Source organism: Parasteatoda tepidariorum, chromosome 6 (assembly GCF_043381705.1).
Source record: "Parasteatoda tepidariorum isolate YZ-2023 chromosome 6, CAS_Ptep_4.0, whole genome shotgun sequence".
In the NCBI taxonomy this organism is placed as follows: domain Eukaryota; kingdom Metazoa; phylum Arthropoda; class Arachnida; order Araneae; family Theridiidae; genus Parasteatoda; species Parasteatoda tepidariorum.
The window spans coordinates 87698955-87724519 of NC_092209.1; the positions used below are offsets into that span (position 1 = coordinate 87698955).

A 25565-nucleotide genomic window follows, 5' to 3' on the forward strand; every position below is an offset into this window, starting at 1 on the left:
ATATTGCTAACGCAAATTAGTGTAACAAGAAAAGTTTAAAAAATGTACAACAATCAGAAAAGATATGACATTTCTGTTTAAACAATTTCAGGAAAATATAGCATAAATAGGAGTTGCACTAAAAATATATAATTTCAAAATATTGATGCAAAAATTAGTTTAATTTCAAACCGCACATTACATACCTGCTAACATTGAAGAAATTAAATAACGGAGATTTTACAAACGACTTTTTTAGGTTACAAGTGAAGTTTTGATGCATCATGCATAGTTATGTAAGTCAAAAAGAGATATTCAAAATTAGAAATAATACACTCATGGACAAAAAAAATTAGCTCACCAAGAAGGAGTCGTCAAAATGAAACGAAATTTTACATATGTAATGACTACTTTGATATAAGTAAATGATCAGAAAATCAAAGGTAAACGATAATCTTTGATTTTCTAATAATTTACATATATCAAAGTAGTCATTACATATGTAAAATTTCGTTTCATTTTGACGACTCCTTCTTGGTGAGCTAATTTTTTTGTCCATGAGTGTATAAGCACTTATATTTTGTGAGGTAAAAAATATGTATACAAATCTTAACCTAAGAAAGATTATTTAAAACCATTATTTATAATTACTTAAACTCTTTCATTTTATAACCGTTTTTGAACAGCCAACCCAATCTTTGGATTGACGACTACTAATGTTAAACTTCGCAGCCTTGTAATTTTGAACCCGATCCAGAAGACAAGGGATTTCTTGTATCAAATATTGGGAGAAATTTGCCTTTGTGGATTACTTAAACTTTTAACACTCAATATACTACATTACTGCCAATAGCACCATCTGTTGAGGAATAAGAGAAGTATTTTTGCCATAGCAGATATTTTATCACCAAAAGAAATTTTTTTAAAAAAACATTTCTTAAACAAATATGGAGAAATTTGAGAATATACAGGTAAACAGGAAACAGGGGTCTTCCTTAAAATACAGGAGACTTGGCAAGTAGGCATTATACAGATTTCTGAAAGTAACACAATCAATTCCAAAGAAATAGTTAAATTTGAGTTAAAATGTGGTATACACAGGGTATCTGCTACATTTTAGATTTTCAAATCCACGACTAATTCCAAGAATTTTTCACGACTTAACGAAGTTACTATTTTCTCCAACAAAAACAACAATAAATTTAAAAAAGCATTTTAATAACATTAATTGAAATGATAGGTATAACCAAAACTGATTCAATATGCATCTTCTTATTTACAGATTTTAAATTTAGAAAACAAAATAAAGAAAGAGTTGAAGCAATAAAATAACTGAAAAAAATAAATTTTTTTCTTTCTTCCTTTTCCCTAAAGAATTATATTCTAAAGAGAATTTTCTTGTTCACCGGAAAAGAAAGAAACACTCCTGATTTTTCTGTTCTTATTTCGGAATAAAAAAAAATTTCGCCAATGACTGGCTTGGATCAGCTAGAATTTTAAATTGATAAAATAAAAAAATAAAGATAATTCGCACCAGAAATGACGTTTTTTCTTTCGTTTTCTGAAAGAACCCCATAGTTTTTAAAGAACATAAAATATTTTATATTTTAATAAAATATGACCGTGAGTGGGGATTTTGTTACAAATTCAGATATTCGGAACCACCATGAAATTGGAATTGGGAAATTCCCTTTTAAAAATTAGATTTTTCGGCAACCTAAATTCCATGAATCTCCATGATTTTTTTAGAAAAAAATAGTTAAAATCATGACATTTCAGGACAAATTTTGCTCAATACCGAAATTCATGACTTTCCAGGTGCAGAGATACCCAGTATACAGCATTCATTGCAACAAAATGTCAGTCAAGGAGGTCAATCTACAGTGTGGTCAACATTATGCATCATACATGTTGACACCCATTAATCTGTCAAGCCACCACATGGTATTGAACCCTTTACAGCAACAGCTCAGAACCACAGAGACACCAACAACATTCATAGAACAATGTTTTACATAACTCAATTAAAATAATCTAAATTAATTAAAAGTTTTACATAAAAATACATGAGTCAGGGATGATTGTGACACAAAGAGTAAAACCCGGAAAGTTGCAAACAATTGAAAAGTGTGAGAAAACTAGATAACAAGACATCAATTTATATACTATCCATATTTAATAAAATTTTTTGAACTAAGATTTATAGTTTAGTTACCTAGAATATCACACTTCATTAGAAATTAATTTAGGAGAAAGCTCAGTTCTTACGAGAATAGCGATATTGGATTTTAAGAAAGCAGAAATACAAACTGTGATATTGGGTTATAAAATTGCATGAATATGATTGACGATATAAGCGCATTTTGGCAGTTTCACATATTGAAAATTATGAAAATCCGACAAACTAAAAAATAATTCAAAATTGCGGAAGTGCGTGGAAACATCTCAAAAACCCCGATTCAAAATTTGAACTTTAGATTGTAGAACTTAATTCTGACGTTAAATTTTAGACTGAGGTGAAAATTTTGCTGGATCGTAAGTATTGATTTGCAGAAGTCCAAGAATCAATGTTCTTGAGATGCGTGGAATCCCACGAAGAAAATCACATGCCCTGCTCCTAGATCTGGAAGGATGATATGCAAAACCCAGATTTACATAGATGGCAGAAATGTACATTTAAAAAAAATTACAGCGAGATTAAACAGAATAAGAGTTAAGTCTGCAGACACATCACATAAGACTTAGTAAAAAAAAAGAAGTCAAAAAGGTGATCACAAAAACTTAGAATCTTTCAAGACTGATTTTATCACACTTCCCTGATTAGTGTAACTAGGGACCGGGGGTGTAAATTTAATAATTAATTTTTCAGTTATGATATAATAAATATATTACAAAACACTTATATTATTACATGTTCACAAACAAAACAAACTTATTGATGCACGAGCATTAAACAGGGTGCGCAGCCAGATTTTTCAACAAATAATAAGCACTCAAAAAATATTTCTTATCACTTCTAAAAAAAATAATAATTATAATTAGGATCTGTGCACAAATAAAAATTATTTTTAGCCAAAGTTTTTAATTTATAAACATAAAATCAATAAAATTCAAAAACATTTTCAAAAACATAATCAAGATTAAGTAACTAGTTTCTGGTAAATATTGCAGAGAAAATTGAGAAAACCAGGCATTTTTTGTAATTTAGAATGACAATTCACCTAGGCAAAGGAAAAAAATCTATTTTTAAAAGAATTTAAAATTAAGCACTTTTTGCAAACCCCGAATAAAAAAAGCACCTTTAAGGGCATAACATAACATAAATAAAAAAATGAGCACTTTTTAAAAACGCTATGCACCCTGTTAAATTGTCATGATATTTACAATAGCCTGCCTATGACAAGATCAATAAAAAAAAATTTGAAAACAACCAGGTTTTTCCAAAAACATAGAAATATCACAGTTAAACTCAGCATTGTCCAATGCTGCGAATCACAAACAGGACTACTCTTCGTGCTCGTGCTGAGAGGCAGCGTTCGCTTCGTGCCACGTGTTGCGTAGGAATTCCACCATGCGTTTGCAGAAAGATGACTTGAGGAAGGTAAGAGCAAGACAAAAGATAGTGAAAAACCAAGAAAATATCAATATGTAATCAACTTTCTTTACGAGCACTGAAGGAACCGGGCCGCTCATATCCGCAGATGTCACATTCAGAGTACCATTGTGTTCCAAACCTAAAATACAAACCAAGAAAATATGCTCTCAACTAATTTTTACATTCCAACTTAAATTGTGTATATCTTGCACGGTGAAGATATTCTATTAATCCAATTACAAAAGTGTGAGAAACCTATTGCCAATAGCTAAATTCAAAAAATTTAAATATTATGGATATTTTTATCAGGGTAGCCACTCAAAACAGATTTCAAATTTCCCTGATTTTTCCAGATAAAAATCTTAAAATTTCCAGATCTGTGTTTTTTCTGTTCTTATAAAGTGTAGGATGTGTACAAGAAAAGTGTCTATATTACATTCAAAATGTAACTTTTTAAACATACCATCTTGAAAAAATAATTTATTTTCACAATTTGGCAAGATTTTTTATTTATTTTTTAATGTTTTGGTACAACATTCATTTTTAAGAAATTAAGACATTTGTAGAAAATGTGTTTAGCTTGTAGAATATATTATTTTTATTGAATAAATTTTTTTGATGCGTTACTTTAAGTAGTTTTTGCTTAAAGTGTACCTAGCAAATGGCAAAAACAGAATGACCAATAAGACCTTGGATAAGTATTGTTTAATATATTTTCATTAAGCAAAAAGGAAAACCGTTTCAGGCGATTATATATTAATAAATTTTTGTATAATTACAGTGGCTCCTACAAGTGTTCGTTCACTTATAACTTTTAATGAAATAGGAAATAAAAATTCATTAATTAAAATGAATATTTCATTATGGGTATTCGATAATAAGATGTATAATATAATCTTTGCAAAACTGCACTGAATATTTTAAAAACAAAGCAAAAGTTTACTTTTAAGATATCAATAATCAAATAGTAAAAAAATTTTTACCCCATGAAAGCCATCGAACACTTAAATGTTTTACGATTTCAGAATTTAATTTATAGTCTATTGCTTTAATTTTTTCCTTTAATTATTTTTCATTTAATTTTTTATATATTTATTTGCAATTTAGCATCAAGCTTGTGATAGCAAAATTATATTTGAATTTTTGCTTCACCGTAATATTTTCTTTTATCATTTAAAAACGGCTCATGGCCATAACAAAACAATAGATCAAATTTGAAAGTTGATTATTTGTCATCATAAGAGGAAAATCAGTAATGAATATTGTTAAATTAGTTTAATGTGTCCTATTGCACTGTGCAATATGTGATAAAATGCTTAAAAGAAGGACTTCATATCAGAGATCAAAATTATAAAATTTGTGGAAAAATTCATAAATTCACAAATGAGTGCTGTAAAAGTTTCTGTCAAATTTAATAAAAAATGTTCTGCTCGAATTTCAGTCGACAAAAAAAAAAAACTAGTTACATTTATTTACAAACTTATAAAAGCTATTGTAGATGTGAAAGGAAACCCTACTAAATATTACTAATTAGAAAAATTTAGAATATTTACTAATAGGCAGAGATTTCTTTGAAAGTGTACAATGACTTTTCTGCGATAAAGTTTTTGTTACTTTTTGATGATCGATTTCTTAAAAATAAACTTTTGCCTTGTTTTTAAAATATTCCATGCAGTTTTGCTAAGAATAGAATATATTTTTTATTATTAAATAGCCATTCTGAAATATTCATTTTAATTAATGAATTTTTATTTCCTATTTCATTGAAAGTCATAAGTGTACCAACACTTTTATGAGCTACTGTATTTACATTTCAATATGAAGCTGTACTGTATTCTGTATTTTATCTTAACAGTGCATAAAATTGATTGATCATATTTTCTTTAAACCAATATCTCAAGTCAAATTTATAAATAATGCTTTTTTGAATTAGCATTAGTATTTTAAGAGATTCAATATACAAAAATAAATGTCACAAATGTAAAATTGTCTAATTTTTTGTTGTATACTCTATAGAAAAAAAAAGAAGAAAAAAAAGATAAAATTCTTTAAATTTTATACTTTTTTTTCTTATCTGCAATTCAAATATTTAAAGAATTCCAATCTAAACACATACTTAATTGCTTTTGTTTTTGTTTTAACTAAAGTCTTGTACAGTGCAGAACTAAAACACTAAGTTTCGTTCGATCACAGTAAGTGAGAGCGCAAACGTCAGAGCTCTCACTTACTGTGATCTTCATGCTATCAAGCGAGACAGACTATTAGAAGTGCTTAATTTTTATCATGCCTTTGCAAATTCATTTTTAAGAAACCTAGTGTTAACGTATAACCTACGACACAGGGTAAGCTAAATTAAATTCGTACTTTAAAGTGTTGGAAATACTTCGTACTTTCTATTTAATTATTAGTTTTAGCTCTTTCTCAACATAAACATGTAATGGTTTGTTTTTTTACTCCACTATCTTCTTTCTTGCTATTTTTGTAAATATTTCGTAAATAATTTAGTACTATGAAATATTTACAAAATGTACAAAGTACTTTAAATGTCTGCGTTAATTTTCGAAATGCGTTAAATTTTTAAACGCAGATACTAAGAGAATTGAAATTTTAAAGTAAACACGACATTATTACACAAAACTAATGAACTCGGTAGCAGAAACCCACCAACATGGCAATGGGTGCTGCAGATTATAACAACACTGTAAAAATTTGATGCTCACATTTCGCGAAACTTACTTCGTTTTTGACGAAGCCATTTCCTGATATATGCTCCAATCGAACATTTTGTCAAAGAATAACTATCGTCACTTCTTAGAGGAAAAGAATTTCCTAAATAATGTTTTATCATTCTATTTTTCAAAAAAAAACAAACGTCGTAGGGTTTAATGTATCAAACTTTTCACTTAATGTATCACTTTATCGTCGGCACCATATAGCTGGGTCAATGTCATCCTAATAGACAGGGTTAGTCCTACGTCATCAACGACGTCACTAGCTCTCCTCGTCTCCCACTAGCTCTCCTAGTTTCTCATGTAGTTAAAAGTGGGTGAACTAAATCTTTGAATATATTAATATAGAGTCGAATTTAACCACTGACATGGCAAGAAAAAGTGTTGCATATATTAATATTACGTTAATCTCTTTTTATGATATTAATTGGAATAGCTTATTAATTGCAAATGATTATGAAAACTTTTTGTATATATGATTGAGAGAATTTGTATTTAATATTTACCATATAAATTGTATTTATAATCTGGAAATCGGAAATTTGTGAATTTTATTATTTGGAAAAAGTTATTTCTAATTTATGTTTAATTTTTCTTAAAATATGTATATTATATTAAATCAATTTTTTTTATAATATTGAGACAACTTATTAATTGTAAATAATTATGAGAATTTTAAAACAAATTAAAAAGTTATGTAAGAAGCATGAATAAAGTCAGATAAATTAGTGAAAATTATAAAGCATTTTAGATACACGTTTTTAAAATAGCTCAAATTAATTGGTAAATTTACTAAAATGATAGGAAGTAAAAAAAAAAAAAAATTTATATAAACAAAAGACATATTTACAACCAAATTATGAAATAAATATGGATGACTTGAATGTTACGTTCACTGCAACAAATAGAATATTACTATGAAGGTAATTTAAAAAATTTTGATTTAGACTGTCAAATGCAAATTTTATTCTATAAAAAGTGATAACAGTAACATTTGCCAAAATAAAAGCTGTATAACTAAATATGCATACATACATTAAAGAATTAAGTTTCTAAATTAAAAAATTTCTTAAAAATTTGAATTATATTTATTTGAAATGCATGCGAAATTAATATTATTAAATAAGTAAAATTTAAACACCTATGTGAATACATAGATTAATAAATATGAATGTTAAATAAAAGTTTATGTATGGGATAAGTATGTTTTAAAGAATTCTAAAAAAATTCATGTTGCACTTTCTTATCGAATAAAATAGGAATCTGAGATTTTAAGATAAATTCATATATAACACCTAAAAAAAATTGTTCCTCTCACATTTTAAAATGAAAATTAGAAATTTAAAATTCTAAAATAATTTAGCTATTCTATATATTAAAATTCTGGAAACTATACATAGTATTGACCCTTTTAACATAACACTACACTTTAACATAGCACTACACTAGTTACGTTAAGAAATAATCTAATATTAATTATTTAATAATAAGGTATCTTAATTTTTTCAAAAAATTAATGCATAAAACTACTGTTAAAAAATGATAAATACAAACAAGAAAAAATCTCAAGTCAAAATAAATCTGAGTTTAAACTAAATACTTATGAAAAAAAAATTACATATATTATATTTAAAATATATTTTATCATTTAATATGTTTCCTATACATTCCTCAGCCTTTGTCAGCTTTTTAAGGTAAAAAGGAGGAACAGTTTTGGAAATATCATCTCTGGAAAGCAAGCAACATTTACGAACTTTCGATAATGTGATAAGTATACAATTAGAATTTTGAATCAAAAATCAAATATTGATCAACAAAACAGTAAAATTAAATATTAATATATAGTTAGTTCTTAAAAAACCCCGCTTTTTTTAAAATTAAAATATGTTATAAAAGGTTAAAATGAAATAGAAAAAATTAGCATTAATGCAACAATTTGTCAACAAACATTGCTATTAGCGATTGTAAACAAAGTGTGTGATTGGTTGATTTGCTGAGAAAAAATAATTCATAGATTTCTTTGAAAACAGAAGCTAATATACTAATCCCTTCTTCCACCTCCACCACAATCTTTCCTAAATTGCACAGTCCCATAGTGGTCAAAGGTTTCTACATTCGTTTAGCAACCGTGGGAGAATTTTATGTGGCATTTTAGTTTAATAGAACTGTAATGGAGCAAATTTTTATGCAAGCAAAGTATCGCAAAGTTGATGATGTTTCAACTGTCTGGCGATACATTTCCGTCTAAAAAAAGTGGGTATAATGAAATAATTTCAATTAAGAAAATTAGTAAATAATTTAAATTAGTGAAATTAAAACAATTATCTAAGAAAAAATTTCCAGCTTCTCTTTAAAATTCCTTGATTTTTCCAGGTTTTTATCCAAATTTCCCTCATTTTTCCAGGTTTTTTCCAGTATATAAAAAATTCCCTGATAATTCCAGGTCTTCCAGGTGGGTGGCCACCCTGTTTATATTATTGAGAGGGCAACTAAGTTCCTGTCATTTCTTAAAAAATTAAACTTGTAATTAAATGCTACTTGCATAATGATTTTTTTTAACCGTAGTTGAACAGGCGACCCAATTTTGGGTTTACGACTACTAGTGTTCAACTCCGTAGCCTTGTAATTTGGAACCCAATCCAGAAGACAAGGGAACTCTTGGATCAAGTATAGGGAGAAATTTGCCTTCGTGGAGGATTTTTTTGATGGAACAAACTCGCATTTGCATTACACGGAGAGAAAGACCACGAGAACCTTTCACAGTTAGCTTGTCGGCAAGGGGAATCTAACCCATGATCCGCCTACCACTGAGGATATTTCACGTCGGCAGTGTGGTCGGCGCAAGCCGGATGCGGAATTCCTATCGATCAACCATTTGCTGGGATTCGAACCTGGTTCACCTCATTGGAAGGCAAATGCTCTATCCCCTGATTCCCTGGGGGCTCGGTCATAATGATTTCAATTACTCAGAAGAAAATGGTGTGTTTTTGTTCTACTGGATTATAAATGTCTATTTGTTTTATTCATAACGTTTTAAAGGCCAGGAAAGCTGCTCATGACATTACTGTTGTGTATGGACAGGGTGCCATAATTGAAAAAACTGTGTGCCAAGTTTAAAAATCATTCTGGTCTTCCAGTTGAGTTTGATAAAGAGTTTTTTAACTTGAAACTTCACCTCAAATGACAAGGGAAGTACCAGAGAGAATGCTCCCTAACCTTAAAAAAAATGACTGGGCACTTAATTACTTGATGATGATAAAAGTGCAAAATAATTCATCAATATTAGATGCAAAAAAGTTTAAACGAGAAATAAAGTAAGTATACAGTAGCATTTTTGATAGTATGTAAACTGACATCTGTTGCACAGCAAATTAGGATCCACTATAAATCTGACTTCAATTTTCTTTTCATATTTTCTCCAAAAAAATTATAATAGTTTAACAAATAATATCTTAAATATGTGTAAGTCATTCTAATTATCCCAAAAAATGTTATTATACATAGCAGTGAAAATAAAATAATAAAGTAGAATAGATATAAGAAGTTCAACATTTTGGAATATTTTTTAGCCTACAATGAAAATTCATAGGATAGTAAGAAATGTGAATACAAACATTAATTTTAGAAAGGTTAACAATTAAAACAAAAATTAAAGCAATATGAAAAGATACAGAGGTGATTGTGAGCTCAACTCAAAAATCCTGAAAATTTCTTGAGTAAAATCATTAGTGACGCATTTAAAAAAATTAATGTCTTCATAAATTTAAAATCATTGATGTTTTCACAACATGAAATTCTAAATAAATTATATGCAGCATAATTTAAATTAATAATCTTGAATAAATTTACTTTTATCTCCAATTACATTTATTATTCGACGAGAAAAAATATATACAAATGATCTCTTTTATTTTCAAGTATAAATTCTAGTTCTAATATTTTGAAAAAAATATACAAGAGTTTTTATACATAAATGTGATGGATGATTTTTTAAAACTTCTGCACCTTGGATTTTCGGATTGCGGTTAACGAAAAATCCGAAAATATGGGTTTCTGAATATCTGAATTTTATAACCTTTAGAAAAAAGATTTTATGCTTAGCATGAATCACTCCAATTAGTAAGGAAACTAACTATACACAATTCTCTGTAGAACAAAAGGTTCTGAAAAGGTATTCATGCTAAAATTTCCCTAATAACTTTTTGCACAATATTTTTTTTAAAAATTTCCTAGTTAGTAAAATTTATTGAAAAGTATTAAAAAAAACCCACAGAAACAGAAATTTAAATTTAAGAAGGTAAAAAACAACCTTGAAACAGTATTACACTTATTCCTACACTCTCACTGAAATAGAAAATTTAAAATAAAAAACTAAAGGTTTACATTTAAAAAGTGTAATTAAATGTAACATATCTATCACAGAATATAATAAAAAAATTATTCAATGATTATAAAACTGAAATTATAGGCTAATTAATTTTATTTTTAAGTGTATTTAAAGTTTTTTTTTTCTTTAATAATGAATCTGATTAATATTGATAAAATAATAATTATTTACATACATATTTTTTTTCAAATACAGCTACTACTCCATAATATAGAAATATTATTTTTTACTAAATATGTAGGAATTAGATTATTAAATATTAGGAGAAGAGTACAAATATCTTTAATTTGAGCGAATATAATTGCAATTTAAAATATTACAGCTACTAGAACTATTTCAAAACATTATAACAACATATTCAAATAACTACATTTTTCTCAATATCATTACTTTATCAAAAATAAAGCAAAAGGTTTGTATAGCCATTAAAATTTAAACTCAGCATTCTTTTAGAGGAAACTTACTTTTTCCAAAGCAAAATTTAGTGAAAAATTTAATATAATGGAAGAAACACCAAATGACTTGAAATTTTTTCAAACTGAGTTTTAAACTGTCTCAAATTGGCCCACTGTGTTCAATTTAAGAAGGAAATTTGAAAAAAATTCTCCAAATAGGATAGTAAAGCTTTTAAACAAAATAAAAAAGGAGATATTTAAAAAAAAATTAACATACAGGAGACTGATGAAGATAGCTTAAGAAACATGATAAATTATCTCACTTTATTTAGGAATAATCAAACTTACATTATTGAATAATGAAGGGAAATTTGTCCTTTNAGGAACTGATGTAAAAAGGTATTCAGGGGTCTGTCTAGGTTTTTCTGACAGGTACCTATTTTGTGAAAATTTAGACGTAATTTGTGAAAAATTAAAAATTATATTAAGAAATCAACACAAAAATATGGATTTATCGTTTCTTAAGGGATACAAAAATGAAATTTTAAGAAAAAGTATTTTGTGAAACTACCGTTTTGCCTGAAATTGAATTTGTGAAACTACCGTTTTTCCTAAAGTTGAATTTGTGAAGGTACCGCTAAACGGTAGTAAATTCGGCCTGGACAGACTCCTGATTAAATACTTTACTAAAACTGATAAAGAAATTAAAAATGCAATTTTTTAAGTTACAGATAAAGTTCAATAAACTTAAAAAAATTAAAACAAAAAGAAAAAAAAATGTGGTGAAGCAAAGTTTAGGCTATAGATATTTTTTTCATAATAATTTTTCTTTCCATTGGAATCTCTCATTTCTTTATAAGGTTTTTTTAAAAAAAAAGAACACAAAAAACCCAGAAACTTTTCAAACCCGGTACAAATGCCCTGTCCCTTGTTGCCCCTTCACAATTAAAAGCAAACAACTGCCCAACAATTTTATATATTCCTGACAGTCCTCCTTATGCTGCCAAATTATAACCAGGTTAACACCATTTTGGATCAATTGTTATAATACAGAGTATGCTGTAAATCAAAAAAGTAATTTCAAAAAGATCAAACTAAAAGGACAATCAATCAATATGAATAAGTTTTACCTGTAAAATATTTAATGAAATCCACCAACTCCTCCAGATTTATCACACTTTCATTAAATCTTCCATGTGGTTTAGAATTGTGGAACAGCATGATATTTGGAACATACACTAATCCATAGCGTATATACAAACTAGAAACAAACGCTTTTTTATTATCACATCAAACAAAACAAATATACATATTTAATATAAACAATGCAAAAACAACACACTGAATAACTTTGGATCTAATGATCGGATCTTCTAGTTCTAAGACTCAATCTTAATGGCTTAAATATATTAATTAATAAGCGCAGACAATATCTTTTATGATATCAGACTCGTACTTTCTCTGAATAAACATAACCTTTTCTTGATGAAATCAAATTTCTGATCCCCAAAATATAGGGGGTAGCCACAATTTGGGGAATAGGGTCGCAATAGTTTGGTCTGTATCAGTTGTGCAACAACAGTTTATACTTGGAGTACGATTGAATAATTTTAAATCCAGACATATTTGAATTGTTACTTCTTTAAAAAAGCATAACAACTGCGAATATTAATAAAATTATGAATGAATATTACAGTTATGTAACCTCCTCCTACAATGCCATCTATCCTCAGTTTGCTGAACTCGGCAGTTGAGACTAAGATTTCATTCGCTTAAGACTCTTATGCCACCACCTTCCCTTTCTTATGTTATAATTTGTAAATCAAGCGGCCATTAATTAAACACAACTTCACATAACAATCCATTTAAAAAGTTCCCTAAAGTATTAGAATTAGTGAATAAAACTCCTAATTATAGATAATGTTATGTACAAATGATGAGATATACAGTGCTCAAAACATACCTGCCAACATTGAAGAAATAAAATAATGGAGATTTTACAAGCAATACTTTTTAGGCTATAAGTAAAGTTTTGATACACCACGCATAATGTAAGTCAAAAAGAGAAATTAAAAGTAATATAAGTACTTACATTTAGTGAAGTAAAAAATATCTATTCTAAAGACAATTTTAAACCATTTATAATTACTTAAACTATAAACACTCAACATACTGCAGTAATGGCAATTAGCACAATCTGTTGAGGAATAAGATAAGTATTTTTGCCACCAGAGGATATTTTATCGGCAAAATTTATTTTTAAAAAAAATTTTCTTCAACAAATATGGAGGATTTTGAGAATACATGGGTAAACAAGATATAATCGTAAAATACAGGAATCTTGGTTAAAATAAGGAGACTTGGCAGGTTTAATTAAATCAGCAAGCACTTCAAATTTTTTTTTATTTAATGATTGGATTTGTACATACTAGGATGCAATCTTCATAATTTTAGTGACTAACCTTAAATAAGGTAAAATGTCTAAATGTTGAGGGGAGAAAGTCAGTAACTAGAAAATATGGTCCCTACAGTTAAGTTCAGTCTTTTTAAGATTAATTTCACTTTCTGTCTATTTCCCCATAGGTCTGTAACTGTTAAAGATAATCAAATAATTTTATTATACTAGTTTATCCCAAGATAATATACATGGAAAATTAATTTTTGGAATTTATTACTTGTAATTTTTATTTGAATAATCTTAAACAGTTTTCAGGAGTCTGTTTAAAAGAAATTTGGGTCCTTTAACGAACCCTTCGCAAAATTGTATCTTTTCATGAAAACGGACCCTCAACAAAATATTTTAGCTTAAAAACGGACCCTTCACAAAATAATTTATCTTTTAATCGAACCCTTCACAAGAGACACTCGAAAGACATTTGCGTATTATTGTAAATGGGCAGGAAAAATTTACTGATGCTGAGTGTTCAGCTATTAATAGATATTTTCAAATCTACTGGCAATCAACGCATATTACTATAATATTTCGTTAATCATGATTTTCTGCTTTAATTCTAAGGCTAAGTTTGATCTCATTTCATTTATATTATGTACCTTAACCTCTTCGAAGTCAATAAAATTTTATAAACTCCAAATGTAGTATTCTAAGAAAATATGTACATCGTGTGTACATTCTTATCATGTACATATCGTGTGTACATTCTTATTGATATTAAATGATATTTTTTTGTAAATAAATAATTGAGCAATATATTATTCATAAAATTAATTGATAAAATATTATGTAAATAAAAATTAACTTACATCAATTTTTTAAAAAAACTAATGTCAATTGAAATTATAATAAAAATGTCAATGTTATTCAAATAATGTAAATGTTATTATAATGTAAATGTTATTAAATATATCTATTGAAATTTTTAAAAATGTGAGTGATTTTGTTTCCATTATTCGTCCAAAATGAATATTCTGTGTTGTGCAGCATAGGCTAAATACCAAATATTAGTATGTTGCATTTCTAATTTAGTAGTAGCAATAGCTGATTATTTTTGAAAATTTAATTCTTTTTTTTAATTGTAATTTTACAGTGTTGAGCATAATCTTGTATGCATTTACAATTTAAAAACTCCTTGAAAAGTTTTTTTTGCAATAACAGGACCCTATTTGCACAAATTCACAAAACAGGATTCTGTTTAAAAGAATGTGACTTAACGCTTATTTTATATTCACAAATTACAAGTAATTTTTTCACAATTTTCCAAATACAGGACCTCTTACAAAATGTCTGGACAGACCCCTGGTTTCACAAAAATTTATAAATCATTTTAAACTTTTGAAAGTTGCAGCAGTCCAAAATTTCAGAATTGGCCAAAATATTTCTTGAGAAATAAAAATTTAAGAATAAAACCTTTTTTTAAATACTTTTTAGCACAGAAAAATATAACATAAAAGATCTCAAACTTTATATCAATCACCTACATTAAGTACAAATTACCAGCCCCAATATTTTAAGTGCAAATTTGAAGAACAAATATCTATTTCAAATATTTGAATTTGTCTTCCGTAATAGTGCTGGCCAATTAACGTGACGATTTCTGATTTTTGCAGTACTTAGTCTTTGAATTATCCTTTTTAATATTGTCTTAAAATTTATATTAAACATATAATATCTTAAAAGTAAAATACAACATTCAATTATTAGCTTTAATTTTTCCTCTTGCTTTTAGCTGTTATTTTCTACAATTTATTTAATATAAATTCTTGTATAAATCGAATAGCAGACATAGCTTTTACTCATCAACACATTTGAATTTCTCTGCTTTACTTTTTCCTTATTCTGCTATGAACCTTTTACTTCCCTAAGTTCCGCTTCTTCATTTAAAAATAAAATTAATAAGATTACCACAAACACCTATTAATATTTATCAATTTTATTTTTAACCGACAAGTATGTCTTACCTCTCTGCAATCAATGAAAATTATGAAAAAGCGCAAATACAAAACACAATTTGTTGCATCCGATGATAATTTCAATAAAGGAACATTTAAGAATGTTTCATTACATTAATAATCATTTCTATGGAAATAATTATATGAAATTTTTATTTCCCAAAGATCTGTTTCTCAGCGGTTTGTCCAGACATTTTGTGAAAGGTCCGTTTTTGTAAAATCGTGAAAAAATTACTCGTAATTTGTGAATATAAAATAAACGCTAATTCACATTCCTTCAACCAGGATCCTGTTTTTGTGAATTAGGGTCCTATTATTGCAAAAAAAAAAAATTTCCAGGAGTTTTTAAATTGTAAAGACATACAAAATAATGCTCAACACTGTAAAATTACAACTAAAAAAAATTAAATTTTCAAAAATAAACAGCAATTGCTGCTACTAAATTAGAGATGCAACATACAAATATTTGGTATTTAGCCTATACTGCTGTATGCAGAATATTCATTTTGGACGAATAATGGAAGAAGCGTCTTCTGAAGACAAAACTTAATTCGTTTACATCTGTCTTTCTTTCACCTTCTTCCTGGGAAGGGTTTATTCAATTAACAAAACAATAATGAAGATAAACAAATTTGTGAAGGGTCCGATTAAAAGATAAATTATTTTGTGAAGGGTACGATTTTAAGTCAAATATTTTGTGAAGGGTCCGTTTTCAAGAAAAGATATTTTGTGAAGGGTCCGTTAATGGACCCAAATTTCTTCCAAACAGACCCCTGCTTCTTGATTTCAAAATAAAACTAATAAGATTACCACAAAAACCTATTAATCTTTATTAATCTTATCTCTTTTCAATCAATGCAAATTTTGAAAAAGTGCAAATTCAGAACATGATTGGTTGAATCCTAGTGGCAATTTCAATAAAGGAACATTTAAGAATGTTTAAGGTAATAATTATTTTTTTTGTACATTTTGCGACTGGTTTTATCAGGCACAAAACACAATATTTTAAAAAATAAAAAAAAGAGGCTATTTACTTTCCAGTTTCCATGATATCCACAGCATAAAATGTGATGTCTGGGAACACCCTCGCCAGAGCATTATAGTGGGGAGCCATCCTGGCAGAGAAGACGCACTGTCGAGAGAAGAATAGGACAACGATGCACTCCCCTGCTGTAGTGTTCTTATTAGTATTAGGTGAGAGCACTTTAAGCAGTGTGGATGAGTTAGCCAAGACGACTTGAACAGTCTGCAAAGATTAAAACAGAGAATTTATTCCTTCAGATAGAAAAGTGACATTTCTTTGTTTTCTTACTTATTCAAGATTTCTTCATTTTCATTCACTGTTCTATTAAACCTAGTGACCAAATCTTTATTATTCTAGAACTGGAATATTTTGAGTTTTAAAACAGACTTGCAATTACAAATTATATATGGTATAATGTACTAAGATTAACCCTGTGTCAGAATCACAGCGGCATTGTCGCAAAATGTTACAGAGTTCTTGCAGAATGAGTTTTATTTCGAAAAGTAAAAACTCTTACTTTTCTTCAGAAATTTACATGTAATATTTGAATCATGCATTTTGGTAATCAATTTTTTTACATGTTCAGTTTATGTCAACAGTATCGTAAATCGATGAAATGTTCCAATTGTATTTCTGGCAGTTATTGATATTGATTTTCACGTGGATTTTAAATATCCCAAAATATTTCAAACAATATGGAAAATTTAAATCCTGTATTTGAGTATATACTTTTTAAGGCAATGATTTTATCTAACTTTTGGCAGTTATTGATATTGATTTCTCCATAGTTTTTAAATCTGATATTTTGTATACAATATTATTTATCACAACAACCTAATTTCGAAATAAAACACGCATTTGAGGAGTTCAATTCACGTGATTTCGTCATTGCTCTTTTTTTCGGCAATTACTACTATAGATTCCATGATTTTTAATAAATTTTTCTACTGTGATGATTATTTACAAAATGAGAAGAAGGAAATAACCTTTGCACCTCCCCCCCCAATAAAATGAGAGAATATTACCCATAATATCAGAATAAAAAAGTATAACATGTTCATTAAAAAAAATTATATAGTTTTTTTGTAAACACAGCATTTTTGTTATTTTAGATAAGTATCATATATGTTTGTTCTTATTAAAAGTATCTTGCAGAAAGATAGTAGTGCTAAAAAGTTTTGTTGCAGATAGCTCAAAAAAATTCTGCCACAGGGATTAACAGCCTGTAAGTCAATACAGTCCTCTGAACTTCTATGATTTCTCTCTGTATTAAATATTTTCAAACACAATATGAACCTTGATATGAAATAAGAATCCTATTGCTGTACAATCAGTAATGAGATTCTACACATTCTAAAATTAATTCAATGCTTGTGACATTTTAAATTTTTTTTTATAACTAATATGGGAAAAAATTACAAGGAAAAAATTGTTTAAGAATTAAAAGCTAAATACTTTTTAAAAAAAAATTAAGTTTAGAATTGTATGCAACATAAATATCCTAAATTAGAAATTTTTAAAGCAAAGTTGAACCTAGATATCACATATTTCGATGTCATAAATTTTTGCATATCATAAAAAATTGTCTGACACATTCGTGATAAATGAGTCAAATGCACTTAACAACCATTGATTTCATGAAATGTTAATGAATACCCAAAATGTTTTTTCTTTTTGAATTCTGAAAAATTTAAAAACTTTTGGAGAACATCAAGTTGTAAAGAATTTTCGTATTTTATGAAGCATTTTTTAAAACAAAAATAAGTTAATATTTGACCAACAGATTAAAAAAAGTTGTCAGAATGCAAAAATGATGTGCACATACAAAGGAAGAAAGTTTCTTCCACCAGAAGACAAACCGACTTAGAAGAAATTTGTTCCTTCCAACCCAAGAGAAAAAAAAAATTTTTTTTAAAGTTATACCAAATATTAAAACAACTTTTTAAAAAATTTATAATTGCCATTTAGTTCAAATTATTCATTTCAAAGCTTCATTATACATCATTTTTAAATAAATTAAAACTAAAAAGCAACAATTGAAAAAAAAAAATGTTAAAGATTTTTTTTAATAAAATAAAATAATTGCAGTACTTAAATCCTTCAAGTTAATAAATGTATTTACACCTAATTTTTTTAATTTTATAACTGTTAAATTATCATTATCAGATTTTTTTAATGCTTCTAAATTAAATGTCTCAGCCGTCCCTTAAGCTCACTAGTTAGTGGGAAGAATCTCTAAGAATAAGACGCTTTTTTAAAAAAAAAAAATAATAAATACATACTGTACAATATTTAAAATAATGGTATAACTAATAGTTTGACCAAGTTTTAAAAGAAAATATTTCATACCCAATTTCTGAAACTTCAAATTTTTGATCATGAAATTGTAAGTGTCATGTATTGAGTTTGCAATATTGAAGTTTGACTATTTACATTTAATAAAATGGTCCAGAGAAGTTTTCTGAGCGGGAGTATCATATAAAGTTTCTGTAATAGCGGGGGAAAAAAACAGATAGTTATTGAGATTAACTGAAATAAATTTCATTCTTAAATTTTTAGTAATAACTGTAGAATTAACTTCATACAATTTTCAAATAATTTGTATATTTTTAATTACTGGTTTAAAATCCAGTAAATTTTAACAAGTTAAAAAAAGAATAATAAATTCAGGTGCAGAGAAGATTTAAAATTCAAAAAATTTCAACCAGTACGAAGAATTAATAAATTTGGGTTTGTAAAAAGTTTGAAATAAAGGAAATTTCCAAATTCTTGAATTATCAATAAAATTTTTAATAAAATTTCAAAATTATCAGAAGGAATAAATGTAAGTAACTAGAAAGTTACAAATTCAAATAATTTTAACCAGTACACAGAAAAAATGAATTCAGGTATGTAGCAGGTTTTAAATTCTGGAAATTGTAACTGATATGTAAAATCTATGGAATCAATATGCGGCAGTTTTAAGAATCTATACGAGTTAGTATAGTGTATATGAGCTGATGTATGCTATGTAAAAATATTAAGTAAATTTTGTTATGAAAAAAAGAACCAAGGATAACCTCATTTTCAGGAATGACTCTGGGAGTGCATTCTACTTTAATTTTGTTTTTTGTTTCTGTTGTAGCATTGGCTGTGGCATTAAGTTCTGCTTCTGGCATCATTGGATCTGTAATATTGTTTAAAATCTTTTCAATGTCTGTGATGTTGGATCCTTTGAGGGCAGCCAGTCGTTCCTTCTCGTAAGACACGGGTGGCTCGATCTCTTCGGGAGTCACGATGCTGGCGTTCACCGCATTTTCAATAGGCCTCTCGGAATGGTGCGTACTGAACTCAACAGTAGTGACATCACTCTCCAAATCTGCACAAAATAAATGCAAAAAACTTAATCGATATTAACTTTTGGGCAGTTCAAACATTATGCAGTAAAACATCGTTATAATAATATTTTGGGGACCAAATAAATATATTGTTGTAGAGGGATATATTATTATATCGAGGGTCTACATACTTTGGGGACACAATAGGATTTTTGTTGTTGTTAATTTTAATGTTATATGTGTATTAACTATAAATCTATTTATATATTATGTAAAAATTTAATTTGCAGAGTGGTAATTAGGGTTAGATATGAAATCAGATAGGAATGTTACATCTGTGACTTCTTAAGAGATGAGGGTGGCAATTCTAAGAATGGAAGGTCTTGGGGCGGTCTATGTTCTTTAAGGATGGGGTAATGAAATCGGAATGAAAAAGCCATTCACTGTGGTGAAAAGAAATAAGATACAAAAACATAATCAGCAGTGAAATTTCTCTTGTTAGAAAAGACCAAAACTATAGCAAAATGGAATGAAATAAGATTTTTTACATTATTTGAAAACCAATAATAAATGGAGAAAATAAGGTAGAAATTTAAAAAATATATATATTGTTTTACAGGAGTTCATTGTGTCAGAGAATATCGCAACATTGAGAGGTGGAAAACGTTAATTCATATGCAAGTTCGTCGGGACCACAAAACATTATTGTAAACAGCGGGAGTTATTGTTTTATCGGATATCGTAGTAGCGAGAGCTCACTGTATAACAATGGAAAACATATTTCTTACCTTGAATAATGAAATAGAGTTCTGATTATCTGAGTTTCTGCTTTAATCGAGATATAAAATATTTCTATGATTCCTTTTTCCATTCTAGCTTATTTTTTATTTTTAAAACTACCTGAAAAAATTCTGAATCTTATTTTCCCAACACTCAGGAAAACAAGCAGACAGACAACAAGTGATTACCGATGAAATGATAGTTAATATTGTTAATAATGAAAATGAATCTAGCAAAGATGATGAAAATAGACATATAAGAATCTCTCATACAGATGGACTAAAGGCCATCGAAAATGCTATAGAATATATAGAGCAACAAAAAAAGGCAACAACGGCCTTCCTGTTATCCCTAAAAAAATGGCGAAACATTGCTGCAGAAAAACGCCAAAGTAATGTAAAACAAAAAACTATTAAGGACCTTTTTAAGTAAAAACCCTTTCATTCTCGTAAAGTATGATCTTTAAGTGTTTTTAAGTATACTTTTTAATTATAATATGAATTGTATGCGGTGTACTCATATAAATTTTGTATTTGTTAAATATATTACATTTATACCTACTATTTTCTTTCTTTTTTTAAACTCTTTGCTTTAACCGAGTTTTGCGGTTAGCCAAGTTAGTCACCGTTCACATTAACTCGGATAATCGGGACTCTACTATGCAACAAAATTGACATCGCCCCCAAGAGAACAAAATAAATGTTGAATTTAATAAAGTGTCAGACTAATATAAAATTATTTAAATAATTACATATACAGGGGTCTGTCTTTCTAAGAGGTACCTATTTTATGAAGTTTTAGATATAATTTGTGAAAATTAGAAATTATATTAAAAAATCAACACAAAAATATGGTAAAAATATGGATTTACCGTTTCTTACGGAATACAATAATTTTTTTTTAAGAAAAAGTATTTTATGAAACTACCATTTTTATTAAAGTTGAATTTGTGAAGGTACCGCTAAATGGTAGTAAATTTGGCCTGGACAGACCCCTGATATCTAAATAAGATTTTTTTTTAATGGTTTTCTCATAATTTCAAATGTCTCGGATTATTAAGAAAGACCTAGTTACTAAGAAAGTCTAACCCTTTCCTAACCCCAAAAAAACTGATAGGATTTTTTCATTGGGAACCAATTTGATGACCAAAAATTTAAAATATCTTTAATTATGATTTGTTTTAAATCCTGGAAATGATAGATTGTTATATAATCAACACAAGAAAAATATATAGAATTGGAAAACAAAATAATTAAAAAAAACAGGATGTATATTTTTTTTAAATATCTCATAGACATATAGGACAGTAAGGGGAATATAACAATAAAAACAGTAAATATAACTTACAATTGATAATATGCTTTAAAAAATTGAGAATTAATATGCAAACAGTACCAAGGTGATTAATGATTTTTGATGACCTCATAAAGGATATGAGAATTAATATGCAAACAACACCAAGGTGATTAATAATTTTTGATGACCTCATAAAGGATAAGATATTTTTTTATAATTACCAATTTCTAATTGAAACAGTTTGATTTAATAGATATCCAGCTAAAAACTGGAAATTTCTGTTAAAACTTAAAAGATTGAAGATGCTTTCTCTGTCTACAGAATCAATTGTAGTCTATAACTTTTTTCAAACTTAATTACTTTTAACTGTAATACAATACAAAATATCTCACAACACAAATTGAGGATATAATGTTGGTACCAGACTTTCTGCAAACATAAAATCTCAGTTAAAAAACTTTCTGGACGCATTGATTAACTCTTATAGCTAGTTCAATCCCAAATTTTTTTTAAAATTTTTTAATTTTAATAGAACTCTATTGTTTTATACTACAGAAAAAAGTATGGTAAATAACCAAAAAAGTTGAACATAAAAATCCAAAAATATTATATGCAAAAACAAATTTTAAATAATTGGAAAAAATATTACCTCAAATTTGAGGAAGAAAAAAGTGTTTGTAGGACGTGTTTGTAGTGTATCAACATTTTAATAAAAATATGGATGCAAAATTTATTTATTTGTTTAAAATATGTGAATATGGATCTCAATGTGCAATTCTTAAATCACATGAATAGGAATCTCAACAATTAATTTTCAAATCGAGTGAATATGAATCTTGGTGTTTCATTTCAAAATCGAGTGAATATGAATTTTGATATTTGATTTCAAAATGACATGAATACGAATCTAAATATTTGAGTTTAAAATTTTGTTAATATGATCTCAATGCTTCCTTTTAAAATTGCGTGAATTCCGATCTATAATCCCTTGGACACTATTCATAGTATTGGCTCTTAAATCACATGAATACAAAACATGATATGTGATATAAAATTATGAAGATACGAAACACAATGTGCAATCTTAAATCCTTTAATAGGAATCTTGATATGTTATTTCAAAACATGTGAATGTAATTTTAAATTGTGCTTGCATTGATAGGAAAAGACATAATAATGAATCTTATTTTTTTCCTCAGGTATTCTAAAGAGACAAACTTTCATTGAAGAAGCAGATTTTTTTTTCTTTTTTAGCAATAGTAAAAAACTTTCAGGGTTCCCACTCAATTTCAGAAAAAACAATTATCTGATTTTTTCAGGTATATCAGGTAAATTTCATTAGAAATCCATACCATATTTTATTTATACCACACAATTTTTCATAAGAAAGCTTTGATTTTCATTATTTCCAATGCAAATATTATATTTTGTGAGCAAAAACATACAATAGAATGAGAATCGAAACATTAAAAAGTTTCAATAAAAAGTATAATTTTATAAAGACAAGTTCTATTTTTTTTAAAGAATATCAAGAGAATACGAAAAATATTACTACATTAGGTAATGATAAATAAAGACAAAAAAAACAACATAAAAACATATTACCTTCTTCCTCAGCTATGACTGAAATCAGAAGTAAACATGAAAGTAGTATTCTCTTTAGCAAGATCATGATGCCTTAAATTGTGGTCATAAAAATCAGTTTTATCTGAAATTCAGTATGGATTATAAATTACATAAAAACAGTGTAGTCAAATCTTTCAACAAAAAATAAGGACTTTTTAAGTAATTTTTAAGCACTCAAAAAATATTTTTAAGTACTATACACATTAACAAAATGCAAAATAACTTTCAAGGATTTTACATGATCATGATGAAATAAGTAGTTTCAGACAAAGAAATTTTTTCTTGATTACATTAATCAACATAAAAAACCCAAAGATTTTTCAGTTTGATTTCAGAAGGTGAAAAATAAAGCCTGAAATAGAGAATATCTTGCAAAATACAGCAGAGTTGCACATGAGAGAGCTAAAATCTCACAGAACCCAGCTGAGTAGATACACATGCGGACTTGTACGTATTTCATCAAACAAGTAAAATGATTGGCGGTTTCATACGCTACCGACCGATGACACGCTAAAGTGGTTTGTAGCGGAATGAATTGCGAAAACGTGGAATAGAACAATGTGAAAACCACACTTTTGTATTATACATGGTGAAAATCGACATGGTAAAGGAAAAAAAAATCTCATTTTCAAAAAGAGAAGATTAAGCACATTTTAATAAACCCCAATGAAAAAAGCACCTTTAAGGGCTTCTAAAAAATGAAAATCAAACTTAAGTACCTTGAAGCACCTTTTAAAAACACTATGTACCATGTTTTATTGATAATACCGTTATACTTCAATTGAATTATAAACTTAGATCTAATATTTTTTTTTAATAGGATGATTATGCAACCATTATCCCTAACACTTTTCAAACTTCTAGTAAAAATAAGGAAGTAAAATATCATAATTATGCATGTCCTTATCCTAGTTTAAAGGAAATACTCAATGCATTTACTATGAAAAATACTTAAAATATTTAATTCTTCATATAATAAATTGTTGCTTATTTTGTAAGAGCTAAGTTCTCGATGTTTTTCTTTATCCCCTTTATGTTCTTTAATGTATAAGCTAGGTAATTTGCCAAACTTAAAATACTTAGCAATTTTCAACTAAATTGCTATTTAAGCACAACATTTGATCCATTTGTCATAATGTATACAAAATGAACAATTAAATCTTTAACACTGTTTTCATTTAATATTGTGTTAGTGAATAATTAAAGCTAAACATATTGACATCATAGAGTGTTAGTATCCGTATCAAAAAATTTATAACACTCAAATTATTCAATGGAAGAATAGCACGTAGAATATTTCGATACAATCTTACCCAGGGGAGAAATTGAGGGATAATAACAGCAAAATATTAAACAAATAGGTGATTACCGATTGTTCTTTATTTACCTTCAGAACTACACTGTTCAAGATATTCTTAAACCTTCTCTATCACCTGCACAAAACCTAAATATTTTGGTTAAATTAAATAATATTAAAAATATTATTAAAATTGGATATTGCGAAAACTTTTAGCTGCCTATTTTTGTACACTCAATGTATGAATAGTTGAATGCATAAAACGAAGCGCAGATGGCGCTAGGATTAAAATTCGTCGTAAGACTTCCATCTCACTACTTTCGACTGAATTTTAGGTTAAAGTTGGTTGTTGTAGTTGTAGTTAATTTACGTCGCACTAGAGCTGCACGATAGGCTATTGGCGACGGTCTGGGAACCGCTCCTAAGGATGATCCGAAGACATGCCATCACAGTTTTGATCCTCTGCAGAGGGGATGGCATCGGTAGCCCGACGACCTGCACGCGAAGTCGAGCACTTTACGGTAGAACAGTTAACCGAGGGCCAATACCGCACACCCTCGGTGCCTACGCAGACTGACCGCAGCCAGTGATGCTTGACTTCGGTGATCTGCTGGGAACCGTGTCTTAGCGATCAGTCCACTGCGGGTCCGCTGCTCAACGACGGCTACATAAATATCGTGAACTTGTCCTTCAGTCCGCCGACCAGGACAGTGGTTAGTAAATCGTACTCCGG

General features: G+C 28.0%; 1 protein-coding gene across 2 annotated transcripts; it reads right to left on the reverse strand.

The window, feature by feature from the left end:
- Window positions 1–1974: 1974 nt before the first annotated feature.
- On the reverse strand, window positions 1975–25061 carry LOC107436724 (thioredoxin domain-containing protein bug). 2 transcript variants are annotated; one of them, XM_043050020.2, is made up of 6 exons: window positions 24923–25061; window positions 23515–23617; window positions 19576–19874; window positions 16527–16738; window positions 12216–12346; window positions 1975–3713 (listed from the first exon to the last, which is right to left on the reverse strand). In XM_043050020.2, exons 2-6 carry the CDS (start codon window positions 23579–23581, stop codon window positions 3484–3486), a joined length of 939 nt encoding a protein of 312 aa, XP_042905954.1. In that variant the 5' UTR covers window positions 23582–23617; window positions 24923–25061; the 3' UTR covers window positions 1975–3483. The 2 variants fall into 2 exon arrangements, with proteins under 2 accessions (XP_042905954.1, XP_042905953.1); XM_043050019.2 differs by having other exon boundaries at window positions 2164–3713; window positions 24905–25053.
- Window positions 25062–25565: the final 504 nt, after the last annotated feature.